This window comes from Nerophis ophidion, linkage group LG14 (genome assembly GCF_033978795.1).
Source record: "Nerophis ophidion isolate RoL-2023_Sa linkage group LG14, RoL_Noph_v1.0, whole genome shotgun sequence".
Classification (NCBI taxonomy): domain Eukaryota; kingdom Metazoa; phylum Chordata; class Actinopteri; order Syngnathiformes; family Syngnathidae; genus Nerophis; species Nerophis ophidion.
Window position 1 is genome coordinate 32,478,922 of NC_084624.1, and position 14,304 is coordinate 32,493,225.

General features: G+C 39.1%; 1 protein-coding gene across 15 annotated transcripts in view; it reads right to left on the minus strand.

The window, feature by feature from the left end:
- Positions 1-14,304, minus strand: part of obscnb (obscurin, cytoskeletal calmodulin and titin-interacting RhoGEF b) — a 104,146-nt gene that overhangs the window by 61,850 nt on the left and 27,992 nt on the right. For 14 of the 15 annotated variants that reach the window (XM_061920458.1, XM_061920453.1, XM_061920446.1 and 11 more), the window contains exons 15-28: positions 13,044-13,316; positions 12,684-12,950; positions 12,055-12,324; positions 11,583-11,849; positions 8,362-8,628; positions 8,166-8,278; positions 7,940-8,093; positions 7,699-7,860; positions 7,519-7,623; positions 5,829-6,095; positions 4,316-4,585; positions 3,968-4,234; positions 3,623-3,889; positions 1,569-1,835 (exon numbers count right to left, since the gene is read on the minus strand). In XM_061920458.1, coding sequence (XP_061776442.1) covers positions 1,569-1,835; positions 3,623-3,889; positions 3,968-4,234; positions 4,316-4,585; positions 5,829-6,095; positions 7,519-7,623; positions 7,699-7,860; positions 7,940-8,093; positions 8,166-8,278; positions 8,362-8,628; positions 11,583-11,849; positions 12,055-12,324; positions 12,684-12,950; positions 13,044-13,316 — 3,216 coding nt within the window. The remainder of the gene's footprint in view (positions 1-1,568; positions 1,836-3,622; positions 3,890-3,967; positions 4,235-4,315; positions 4,586-5,828; positions 6,096-7,518; positions 7,624-7,698; positions 7,861-7,939; positions 8,094-8,165; positions 8,279-8,361; positions 8,629-11,582; positions 11,850-12,054; positions 12,325-12,683; positions 12,951-13,043; positions 13,317-14,304) is intronic. The other variant, XM_061920448.1, reaches the window with a different exon arrangement.

A 14,304-nucleotide genomic window follows, 5' to 3' on the forward strand; every position in this document is an offset into this window, starting at 1 on the left:
ATATCATTACAGTGGCAGCATCATGCTGTTGGGATGTTTTTCAACGGCAGGAACTGGGAAACTAGTCAGGATAGAAGGAAAGATGGATGCAGTAATGTACAGAGACATCCTTGATTAAATCTAACACTTCCATCAAAACTGATGGAGCTTGAGAGGTGCTGCAAAGAGGAATAGGCAAAGAGGAATGGGAGAATCTGCACAAAGATAGGTGTGCTAAGCTTTTGGCATTGTATTCAAAACAACTTAAAGGCCTACTGAAACCCACTACTACCCACCACGCAGCCTGATAGTTTATATATCAATGATGAAATATTAACATTGCAACACATGCCAATACGGCCTTTTCAGTTTACTAAATTACAATTTTTAAAATTTCCCGGGAGTTTCGTCCTGGAAACGTCGTGTAATGATGACGTGTACGCAAGACGTCACGGGTTTTTAGGAAGTATGAGCGCTGCACACACACACAGCTAAAAGTCGTCTGCTTAAACGGCATAATTACACAGTATTTTGGAGATCTGTGTTGCTGAATCTTTTGCAATTTGTTCAATTAATATTGGATAAGTCACAGTAGAAAGATAGAGTTAGGAAGCTTTAGCCTTTAGCCACACAAACACACGGTGATTCCTTGTTTAAAATTCCTGGAGGTGAAACGTTACTATGGATCAGAGCGCGGTCAAGCGAACATGAATCAAGATGGAATGTCAACCAGCAGGTTTCGATGAGAAAATTGAGGTTAAAAAGTCGCTTCTTACCGGAGAAAAGCTGAGCTTGTGTCGTCCATAGCTGCCGTCGACTCCCCTGAGACACTGCGCGTCAAGACACCCGTGGAGACACACCTCCGACTATCAGGTACTATTAAACTCACTAAAACACTAACAACACAATAGAAAGATAAGGGATTTCCCAGAATTATCCTATTAAATGTGTCTAAAAACATCGGAATCCGTCCCAATCGCGTTTTGTTTTTTTTTACTTTTTTTTTTTCCTAGTCCGTCGCTATCAATATCCTCAAACACAAATCTTTCATCCTCGCTCAAATTAATGGGGAAATTGTCGTTTTCTCGGTCCGAATAGCACTTTTTGTTGGAGGCTCCTATTAAAAACAATGTGAATATGTGAGGAGCCATCAACATGTGACGTCATCGTCTGCGACTTCCGCTAGAGGGAGGGCATTTCCCTTAGCACCGAAAGTTGCGAAATTTATCGTGGATGTTCTCTACTAAATCCTTTCAGCAAAAATATGGCAATATCGCGAAATTATCAAGTATGACACATAGAATGGACCTGCTATCCCCGTTTAAATAAGAACATCTAATTTCAGTAGGCCTTTAAGGCAGTAATTGCTGCCAAAGATGCATTAAAAAATATTGTGCAAGGCTGTGAATACATATGCACATGTTTTTTATTTGTATTTTTTTTTTAACTTTTAATACATTTGCAGAATGTAAAAAATCAAAAATTGTTCTATGTTGGAATAAATCTGTAACATAACAAAAGGTGGAAAAAGCGAAGCGCTGTGATTACTTTCCGGATGTACTGCATTTCCAAACCATCACCAAACCAACCTCTTACAGTGACCTTAGCCTTGGACACCTCAGTCCCAAGATCACAAGTGTACTCCCCAGCGTCGTCTTTGCTCACATCCTTGATGATAAGTCCGAGAGATTTGCCAGTGTGAAGGAACTCATATTTGGTTCCAGATTTGATAAGGTTGCCTTCTTTCCTCCACATGGGAGAAACTCTGGGCTTTGACGCCTCACAAGCCAGAGTGATCAAGCCTTTCTCCTCGCCCACGACATCATCCAGAGACTTGAGAAACAGGGACGGCTTTTCTGGAGCAATTGCAAGCAAATAAGGATCAGGGTTGGGTTTTATATGTTGAAATGTGCATAGTACAAAATATTGAGTTCAACCAAAATGTTCTGGAAACAATAACATATCCTTAAAATAGTTTGTAGTTCTAGATGCCCAAGGAAATACCTGAGGGGGTATTAAATGGCATCCAAAAGAATGTGAGGATGTTACCATCAAACAACAACATTTTTTCTGTTCTGTGTATTCTAAAGGTGAATGCTCTCACTTTAATTTAGCTTTACTGTCCAGAGGTAAACTTTGCTTTACTCTTGTATGACAGTAGTAATATTACAATATTAATACAAGTTTTTCTTTGATAAATTAACTTATTATGACAAAGGGGAAGGTTAAATCGAGGGAATACAATTATTTATTAATTTATAGATCAAAACACATTAATTTTACCAAAATAGCTAATGCTAATAGCATATAGCCAATAGCATAAGGGCTAATAAATACAGTGTAGCAAGAACTAACAGCACAGTTACCTCTTTTCTGTTCCAAGTTTTAAAGGGTTGAGTATTTTCAGCTTTATTTTATTTGTCGTGCAGAGATAAACATCACCTTTTATTTTGTGGAATACTGCTTTTTTGTCTGCTTTTTTTCCACTGATGGAAAAATGCATTGGAAACCATGAGAACAGAAAATTAACATATGGTGAGATAGGGGAGGGTCAAACTGTTCATATAAATCTGAGGGATACAATTTATTACATATTGAATAGTTACATAAATACAATAAAACCTACATAATTGTACTAAACTAATGCAAATGCTAGTAGCATATAGCTGACAGCATAAGGGCTGATGACGAGCACGACAACAAAATGAGTAAATGACCTGCTTGTGACAAAGGGGAAGTTCTGGCCTTTCGGTCCAATAGAATAAATACAATTATTTACATACCAAATACACACATGATTACGGACATGATATATGATATGATATAGCCAATAGCATAAGAGCAAACGACTCACATAAAAATGAACAGCAAAGCTTGCCAACTCACGACACATTTTTCTGTTCAGTGTTTAGAATGGGTTAAAGGGTATTTTTACTTCATTTCAGCTTTATTTAGTTATTTGTTCAGAGGTAAACTTCACATTTTATTATAGGGGATAGTGTTTTTTTTTCTACTTATGGAAACTGATAACAATAAAAACAGCAAATTACCATAGTTTGACGTAGACCAGGGTCTTACATTCTAAATACTAACATGACTACTTACATGATTTTACCAAACTGATGCTAATGCTGTAGCATATAGCTGATAGCAGAAGGGTTAACGACAAAAATGAAAATAGAACCAGCAATTGAATTATTGTGAAATAGGGGAAGGTCTGACTGCTCAGTCAATTTTGAGGAATACAATAATTTACTATGAGATGCTAATTCTGATAGCATGTAGGCGATGGCATGAAAAATAATGAAAAGCATGAAAGGGAAATCTAATGACTACTTTTTATCTTCTTGTCCGTCGTTAATCTTCAAAAGGTAATTTTTACTTTATTTTATTTATAGTGTACTATGGTTAACTCATATTTAAACTTTTAATTCAATTTAAAAGTTATCATGATTGTAATATTTTAAGCTAAATTATTTCAATTTATAGAAATATTTGTTCTCTGATGAGGTGGCGGCTTGTCCAGGGTGTACCAGGCCTTCCGCCCAAATGCAGCTGAGATAGGCTCCAGCGACCCCAAACGAGACAAGCGGTAGAAAATAGATGGATGGATGGATGGACATATTAGTTTTTCGGTTCTTACCTTTAACCTTGAGCGTGACAGACTCTTTCACTTTGCGTATTTGAACGGTGATAATGCCGCCGTCCTGAGGTGCCAGGTTCTTTAAGATGAGCTTGTGAACTTTTCCCTCGTGTGTTACGGTAATGACGTCATCCGTGAAAAGCACCTTGTCATTCAGAAGCCACTGGGCCTCTTCATCGGCGTAGTTGACCTCGCAGGTGAATACTGCGTCGCTGTCCTCGTCCACCTCTGTGTCAACTAGATGCTTGGTGAATTTAATATCACGCACTAGGAGAGAAAACAATCTGTGGTTTAGTCTGCCGCCCACCAGCTTATATTTTCTACAGTTACGCTATGGAACGGCACCTTCAATTAGGAGATTGCCTTTTGTCACGGCAGGCCCCGACTGACATTTGTACTCGCCACTATCTTGCTCAGTCAGCATATGAATGGTGAGTTGAGCCCTTGTGGCATCTTGCTTGATGTTGTACTTGTCCGATGGCGAGAGGGGTACCTCGTCTTTAAACCACTTCACCCTTTTGGGTGGGGCGGAGAATTTACAAGAGAGCATGGCTGAGCTTTTCTCCTTGGCTTTTACATCTTTGATGGACTCTGTAATCTCAAGAGGGCGCTCTAAATGCAAAGTAATGGATATATAAACAAATTATTAAACAAAACATTTTTAAAGTCATAATGAAAATGACAGACTCCTGCCTTTGACTGTGAGCTGCGCAAGGGACTTGCTCTTCCCAGCTGTGAACTGCACGGGACCCGTCATCGACGCGTTGGTTTTCTTGAATGTGAGGCGATGCATTGTGCCCTCCTTCGCTATCTCGATGTCAGCGCTGTCTTGCACGGCGACTCCGCTTAGAGTCCATATTGGCGCCTTCCCCAGTTGCATGCTGATCTCAACTTCGAAGACAGCGGCGAAGGGTTCCATCACTTCTACAGAACTCAACTCCCGGACAATGTTAATGGACTGCTCTGCAGGGAAGATAAAAAAAGAGAAGTTGATGGGCACATTAAATAGAAAACTCTTGAATTTCGAGTGAAATCTTTTAATAACTCAAAATTTTCAATATATTGTAATTTAAAATGTATTATTGAACATGCAGTTGTCTCATCTCGCATGAAATACTACAGCTTTGCCACATTGCAAACTTTTTAGGTCCTACATTAATCATTTTCAAGCAAAAAAACAACTAAATAAACTAAAAATATCAATACTAAAGTAGTATTGGCCACAAGAGGTGATCAAACCAATCAGTGCACACTGTTCAGTATTGTGGCCACTGATTGGCTCAGCCTCAAGCAGCATTACTAAATTGGAATAGGAGTGTAAAGGGTGTTATTTCATTTATAAATGGCTCTCATAGTGTGAAAAAATCTTATTTAGAAGGTCATAAGAGAGCTATGAAAATATTTGATTCATAATCAATTAATTAAAAAAAGAAATTCCTACTTTATGGAAATTCCTTTTTTTGCGGTCATGTCTGGAACCAATTAACAGCGATTAAAAGAGGGACGACTATATGGTAAAAAAAATACTAAATAATAAAATCAATCAAAAAAATTATTTTATTTTTATTTTAAAGATTTATACAAAGTACTTCAAGAGTCATTTGCAACCTAAAACTTTTATTCCAGGGGTCTCCAACATTAATTCCTTTTAGAGCTACTTAAATACTACTTGCGTTTTATTTATATGACTGGTAACAATTACTGTACTTGTAATGCACGTGTCTGAACAGAGCAGTTTAAAGAACACTTCACAGTCATCAGACTGTGCACATATTTTTTTGATTCAACAGCTAGCAAGCTACCTGTTGTAGACACCTTTTTTATGCCCAAATGAATAAAAACTTCATTAAAAAGTACCTCTCATATAGTGATGCATGTAACTAGTCTTCTACATAATAGTGCTGACCACCACTGAATTATCCACCACAAACATCTAAATACACTGTACAAAAAAATATAGTTTAGAAAATGAACAATGTCTATAATAACATTGTTACTGTACGTGCATGGCACATCAAACATTATGTGAGTACTAGGATTAGATTATAGAATAGAAAGGGGATTGGATTGAAAGTCAGATCAATCAAGCAATTGGAAAAAAACAGTGATTACTCCACCCATTTTTGCTAACAAGCCTGAATAATTGTAAATACAGTTGATGATCTATTCTTGTAAATAGGCTATAAATTACTATTTATTATGTTACCTTCCACAAGCAGTTTACATGACGTCTTGTCGTCAACGGCATCACACGTGTAAGTGTCTTCATCCCCGGAGTCCACGTTGTTGACGGTGAGCTTCCGGTACACGTCCTCACTTTTAATCTCGTACTTTTTGCCGGTCCTGAGCTCCTTCTTGCCTTTGAACCACTTGACTTTGGCGCTGGCCCGTGACACTTGGCATTCCAGGCGGCCGCGGTGATTATAGATGGCTATCTTATCCCTGAGCTTCTTCACAAACTTGACGGGGAGTTCTATAGCAAATGAATTAGTTAATGTGTGGCAACATGGAAGGGTCCTAATGTCTCCCACGATCTTGGACAGATTGTGTTTATTTGGTGTTAGTGTGTTGTCTTAATGCCTCCTTGCAAGTTGCAGGTAGACATCATCAAGTGAGTTCAATTTTTTAACAAACACTGTCACAAAATAGCAAACAAAACCATGCATTAATAACTATTAGGGGTGTAACGGTACATGTATTTGCAATACAATTTTTTTGGTACGGAAAATTTGGCACTATACAGACGCCAGTTCCCACATGGGTAAGTGAGGGATAGGAATTATAAATTCCCATATTTCCCTACACAGGTATGCTGAAGCCCAGCCTATAATGGGAGTCATAGCTAGCGACGATGCCAAGGAGAAGCGAGACCTTGAAAAACAAATTTCGTCATTAAAGGTTTTCTGTCTCAGTAAAATACATACACAAACAAAGTAGTAGTTATAACAAAAGCAGTGTTCAGAAGACATGTGAAATAGGTCCCGAGTAGCAATTATTTTTGATTTCTTAAATGCTTACACAAAAGCTCAGCAGATTTCCTGTAAGCAAGTGTGTGCCAAAACTGATCGACCACCGATCAGTATCTGCTGATTTTCGTGAAAAAGTATGTAATTGCCATTGCCGATCAATGTGTTTTGATGCCGATCACAACCACTGATCCCCTCCTGGTTCCCCCAAGAAATACGTGTTGAGTAAAGTTTAAGAAGTGTAAATGGAACATCGTTACTGCAGAATGTAAACAGCTAATAACAGGAAATTAACAAAAAAATAATAAGATTTTAGAGAGAGAATAATATAACAACTGTTCGGGTGTCAGTATTGTTGCAGTCAGTACACAACATGCAAGAGGAAGGCGGATTGATCTTTATATTGGTGGTGTCATTATACGATTGATATGTTGGTATTTCTATTTTATCCAAATATTTTTTGTTATTGTTCTATTCATGTTTACACATTCAGGGAATAATTGCCTGGACAAGGGAAGACTTTGGGACAAAAATCAAAGGATTTACATGAGTAATAGATATTAGTTTATACTTTTAAGTTATTGTGGACTTTATTTTGATCAAACAATTGTATGTAATGAAATAGTTAAAAAAAATGGTTTAAATATTGTATTGATATTGTTAAACTTTCAACAGCACTCACCATGAACAGATTAAAAAAAAATTACAGTTGATACATGTGATCGTTATTGGTATTGATGTCAGCCAATTCCACTCATAATAATAAACATAATTGTATTGAAATAATAAAACCCTAATAGGAACAACTGTAGTTTTATGTTTTGCATTTTGTTCCACACTGAGACCATAAAACCGAGGTACATACCAAAGTGTGATTATGGCTTATTGTTACACTCCTAATAGCTATAATGGTAAGATGAGCATGTTTACCTGTCACCTTTAGTTCCGCGGTCGAAGAGGCCTTCTCGGCTGTAAATGTAATCTCACCTACATCTTCTGGAGACACACTTATAAACAGCACCTTATGTGTCCTGCCTGTGTTTACAAAACAGACAAAAAGTCGCCATAATGTTAAAATTATTCATCAATTTAAAACACGGTTTTCTTCACCTTCTTGTCTTATCTTGATGTTGTCCCCGGCTTTGAGTTTAGCGCCACCTCTGGACCACTGGCATTCCACGTCGTCATGTGAAATTTCGCAGACAAACGCTGCACTCTCCTTCTCCGTTACCTCCACATCCTCCAGCTTCTTCACAATCTTAATGTCTCTTGCTGCAGTGAGGGGTGAAGAGAACATCACTCTGTGTGAGCTTCATGAACATGACGTGATCAATAACGATTTCATCGTTACCATTAATGGTGAGCTTGGCACAAGTGTTGTCATCGGTGGTGCGACAGATGTAAGTGCCTTCATCTTCCGGTGCGCACTTGTTGATGATCAAAGTGCGTTTTCGTGCCAAAGAGTGGATACTATAATTCTTACCAGGTCTCAGTCCTACATCGTCCTGTAGATGAAATTCATACTGTAAGTTTTAATTGCACAGACTATGTCGTAAGGATCTTCAGCGACTTCTCACCTTCAACCATTCTACTTCTGCATTTGTTCTGGACACCTCACACGCAAAAGTCGCCTTCTCCTTCTCAGTAACACTGATATCCACAAGGGGTTTTGTGATCATAGCAGGCAGTTCTGAAGAACGATAACATTTTTGGCACAACCGCGATCTGGATTTGTGAAAAAGTTGCAAGAACGAGTCGCCGGTGTCTCCATACCTGAAACAAGGAGTTTACAGGAAGTACGCACACCCTCTGCTTGGAAACCGATAGTTCCTGCGTCCTCTCTTGTCAGATTTGACAAGGTGAGGATGTGCTTCTTTCCCAGAACTGCGATGCGGTGGTCTGGACCCGATTTAAGCCTGATTCCATCCCTGGTCCACAAAGCCTCAACATTAGCCTGGCTGAGCTCAACCTCAAGGATGGCCGTTTCAGTTTCATGTGCCTTTGTGTCATTAAGACCTTTTATAATGTGGATTTTCTTGGCTGAGGAGAAAAGATTTGCTTTTTTAAGCAACATTTATACTTGTCGTATCTCAAAAAAGGGAGTAAGCCCTTCACATTTATCAAGCATGTTTAATAGAGTACATCTTCTCAAGAGACGGTACCCTAGAATGTAAACGTGAATATGCTTTAGAGTAGTCACTGTACAGATTGTATAACAGTACAGGTTTACTGTTGAATGAAAATAACTGGCAACAAAAGTGAGTACCAAGATAACTGTTGTTCAGTTAAGCATGGTGGTGGTAGCACGGGTGCTGCAGTTCACAAATGGAAAACCTAAATTCCCACATGTAAGATGTAGTTTACCACCTATACAAGACAGTATGGCAATAATATGGACATTGGATAGATTACAGTACAGGCAAACTGTACCAGACAACTTAATGACAAGCTCAGGTAGGTTATATTGTGGCGGCGAAAGGTCACAAGAAATACAAACGCCACAACACAACAACAGAAAGCCAAACCCAGACTTGGAATTTTGTCATTTAAGGGGTAAGGCCACTTGGCCTTAACCTGACTCTCGCCAGACCCTTGTAGTTCGCTGAGCTCCACACAACGGTCTGGGCTCAAAGGAATTGCAGACTCCTTTAAGATAGCAAAAAATAAAGGACCAATCAGGATCGTCGGGCGGGATATCACATATGTGACGTAGCGCCGAAGCGACTGTTTGATTCAAACAACAATGGCGGCAAGCAGCCCTCGCTGTGTCGTGTGCTGACATTGATTCTGCTATTGCAACTGTTTTGTTGAATCTATCGAATATTAATTATTTAAAAGATAAACATAGAACTATTTTGAAGGCATTTATTGGTGGCAAGGATGTTTTGGCTCTTTTTACGACCGGGTTTGGATTAGCCAGCGTCGCTCTCATCAGCGTCACGGGTTGATTTCGATATCAGTGGTTGAAGTAGCAGTCATTCCAGATAGTGGTTTATCCAATATCATACAATGTTTTTTAACAAGGCCCCGCCTTCTGAAATACATCTCCAATTGAGAACTCCCAGATCCTTGTGTGGAGATCAGTGCACTACAATGATCTGGCGAGAGTCAGTTTAACTTAGCCTTTGGTGTCGTCAAACTTTTTTTTGTTTTATTTGTCCTGTCCAGCTTCTGAGGCAAATCATATAGTTGATGTAGATATCCATATCGGCTGAATAAATTTACTTTACAAAAGAGAAGTGTGGGATACTTCTCTTGTTGCCTTATTTGTATTTTACTTTATTAAATGTATTTATATTATCATTTGGTGCAGGAGGGGATAGAAAAAGAAAAAAAAGTTAGTCAAACTTTTAAAGGCACAAAGGCCAAATACCAGTGCAGGAAGGTGATGAAATGAAACAATTATTTTAAGTCCACTGTCATAATTAATGTACCTTAACAGTTAGGAATGATTACATTTTGAATATGCATAACTTTCAATTATTTAAATGAAGTTGTTTAGTTCACAGAATTGTTCATTTCTTAACACATAACATCTAACATATAACAATACATAATCTTAGTAAATAACCTCTGATTTTTCATGCTGGTTGAAAAACAGTAAAGACAGTGCTCTGGCTTCTTTTGCTTTTGGGACTTCCCTTAACTTAAGCTGTCTCATGTAAACAGCCTCAAACTAACTGTTCTATAGAGACAAACAGTAATGAATGCAGTATTAGACAGTTATTCAGCTCTGTCATAAATCCTTAACAACTGGGAAAGCATCTGTCATTTTAGATTGTGCTTGACTCGGGACAATGCAGGCATAGAAGCTTACAATGTGTCCCACTACTAACTTGTACACCTGCTATTTTTTAACAAAATTCAAGTGTTTGAAACTAGCCTAGAGTACATTCAAAATAGAACCCATGCTGAATGTTCCTTTTGCCCACGATAAGAGTACTTTCAGTCATAACACATTTAAAAAGAACACACGCTTAGGTTAAGTGTTCCCACAATGACGATAACATGTTGGGGCTTTATATTATTTAGTGCATGGCCATAAGTGTTTTGTTTATGCGTTTTTCATTCATGTCAAACTAGCGTGTTTATTGTCTTCTTATGCTTTCACAAATGTATCTAACTTTCTTACCTTAGCTTAGCTCATTTGACTTATTTATTCAGTGTACTGGACTTTAAGGAGTTGGAGATGTTCTCACATCCGGATTAGGCCGCTGCGTGCATTGGATTTAACACCTGTCTGGCCTGGTGAATGTGATGCTTTGTGTTGTATAGCACTGTGCTGTGTGGGGGACTCAAACGGCGGTTCATACGGCTTCTTTAACCGCTGGTCAAAGAAGCCTTAATGACATGAAAATTGCGCAGAGGTAAAAAAAAAAGGTGCTTCCATTGGGGCATATAATTTGTCGAGGAGCATAGGCCAAACGGAGGGGCAATGTGGCCGGGGCCGCAATAAAATTCCTGCCTTTGCCACAACACAACAACTTTCAGCTACAGCACAATTGCAAAAGCCATGACAAAAATCAATGCCACAACACAACAACTTTAAGCCACAACGGAAGTGAACGCAAACCAAGTTTTGCCGACAAACCATGTGGCTGAAGCGGAAAGTTAAAAATATTTGGATAAAAAGTTTTTTTAAAAAGTTGGTTATGGCTGAAAGTGGTTACATTTCACTTACTTTTCTAACTTTGTTCATGAAAATGTTTTCAACATTACCGTTTCAGCCACAAAACGTGGTTTACTGTCACCTCCGTTGTGGCTTAAAGTTTTTGTGTTGAGGATTTACATTGTTGTGTTGTGGCATTTGCATTTGTTGTGACCTTTATTGGCCACCGTACATTTCAACAGACAGCACAGAAAGACCAAAAAGTTGTTGTACGGCACTACTAATCTCAGGCAACAAGTGGCTGTCAAATGAAACTGAAAACTTGAGCAAGAAGTAAGACTAAGACGGTCTGTGATTCTTAAATTGTCTTCATTGTGATACTTACGCTCCACAGTGAGCTTGGCCTGCGTTTTGTCATCAAGGGTTTCGCATGAGTAGAATCCGCGGTCAGAGCAAGTGACACTCTTGAAGATCAAAGCTTGCTTAGCTCCATCGACTCGGACCTCCGCATTCCCTGAAGTCTTCAACACAACGCTGTTCTTCATCCACTTGACTTCATCTGACGGCTTACTTAGCTCCACCTCCATCTTTGCTTCACTCTCTTCCTCCACTATCAAGTTTTCCAGCTTTTTCTTAAACATCACCGGCTCACCTGAGGAGGGAAAAAAATAATTACCATTACCATGAATTGATTTACATGGACCCCGACTTAAACGAGTTGAAAAACTTATTCGGGTGTTACTATTTAGTGGTCAATTGTACAGAATATGTACTGAACTGTGCAATCTACTAATAAAAGTTTCAATCAATCAATCAAAGGAATACTTAGGGGAATTAGAAAATCATATTTTTCATACTTTGGATTTGAAGAGTAACTTTGCAGCTTTTCCCTTCAGCATCAACGCTGATCTCACCGGCGTCCTTCTCGGTGACGGAGATGATGGTGACTGAGTGGCAGTTGCCGGCATGCTCAATTTTATACTTGGTTCCAGAAGTGATGGGAACATTGTTGTGTAGCCATTTAACGTGCACATCGGCTGGGGTGACAGCGCACTTAAAAATGGCGTCTGTTCCCTCTATTGCGGCAACATTGTTGGGCTTGGAAGTCAGCCTGACTGATCTAGGAGCTAAAAAAAATGTCAGGCATCAACATATTATTCATGATAACAGCCACCCTGCGTAATAGAAATAAACTAATCTAATTTACCCCATTAATGATAATATCCACCTAACATTGATGAAATAAACTCTCAAAGTGTCCCTGAACAAGACTCCTAACCCCTAACTGCTCCTAATGGGTCTTGGTTAGCACCTTGCACGGCAGCTTCATTGTGTAAATGGGTGAATGTGATGTATAATATAATGTATTTGGGGTATCATTCCAGGTATAGTAAAGCGCTATATATAAATACAGAGCAAGCTAAACAACTGGAGATATCAACAAAGCAAAGCAAAACAGTTGTTATTGGCTCCCTGAATTACTTACCTTTCAAGGAGACTTTGGCTGAGGTCTTGTCATTTTTACATTCACAGCTGTATTCGCCTTCGTCTTCCTGAGTCATGCCGGTCACCGTGAGAATTCGCTTAGCACCTTCTGTTTTTATGCAAATCCTGCCTCCGGGTTTAATCTCAGAACCACCATGGTGCCACACGACATCTCCCGAGGCTTGGTTCAATTCACACATCAGACTCAACGTGCCCCCTAAATCCAATGTTGAGGCTTTCAATTGAACAACAAACTTTAACACTGCCTCTGCAAAAAAAAAAAAAGGAAAATACAACAGTGGAATAACAGAAGGAGACATTTGTAGTAGAAGTCATATAACTCTGAGAAAAGATGGCTAACCTTTAACCTGGACTTTAAAATCCAATTTGTCATCTGCTGTGTGACAGGAGTACACGCCAGAGTCTTTAGATTCCGTGGATTTGACAACGAGAGTAGGCGAGAGGTGGTCTTTTTTCATCTGGTACTTGCTGCTCTCTTTAAGCTCCACGCCGTCTTTAAACCACTTCACGCTGCTCTCAGCTGTCAGCTCGCAGGTCAAAACAATGTTTTCACTCGCTTGAATAATAAATGATGTGTCCTTGACAGCCTTTTTCTCAAACTTGGCAGGTTCAGCTAAAGAAAGGGACATATTTGGAGTTAACAGGTGAAAAAAGAGGCATATAGGACGGTATTTTCCCCCTGAAAAAGAGTATGAAAAATCAGGTCGTCCTTTGTTCGAGGTTTAGAGATTTATACACCCTAGCGAATGACAACAATTTCTCCCAAAAGGAAAAAAATATTTTCTTCCTGTCAATCACAAAAATGAGGGGAAAGTGTCTAACAGCATGTTTTAAACAGGTAGTATGGTTTGGCAGAGACTGTAGAGTCCTTTCTTGTGTTTTTTATCTCAAGATCTGTTTCTTGTTTTATTTTTTTCCATCCATCCATTTTCTACCGCTTATTCCCTTTCGGGGTCGCGGGGGGCGCTGGCGCCTATCTCAGCTACAATCGGGCGGAAGGCGGGGTACACCCTGGACAAGTCGCCACCTCATCGCAGGGCCAACACAGATAGACAGACAACATTCACACTCACATTCACACACTAGGGCCAATTTAGTGTTGCCAATCAACCTATCCCCAGGTGCATGTTTTTGGAAGTGGGAGGAAGCCGGAGTACCCGGAGGGAACCCACGCATTCACGGGGAGAACATACAAACTCCACACAGAAAGATCCCGAGGCTGGATTTGAACCCAGGACTGCAGGACCTTCGTATTGTGAGGCAGACGCACTAACCCCTCTGCCACGGTGAAGCCCGTTTTATTTTTTTATTTTGTTTTATTTATTTGACATGTACAAAGTTAATGTGGAAAGGGTAGGCAATATAAGCGTTTACCTTCAGCCAAACCTTTTTGGTCAGGAAATGTAAACCCATACTTTTATTTATTTATCTACTATGCACTTGAAGTGTACTGATGCCCAAATAAAAAAAAACATTGAATTGAATTGAACAACAGAGGACTTACGATGCAAAATTTAAGAAAATTGGTAATCAGTGAAGAAAAAAAATGCTTTGCAGCTAAGTAATAAAATTTGTTTTTATTGCAATCTACAACCAGTAGT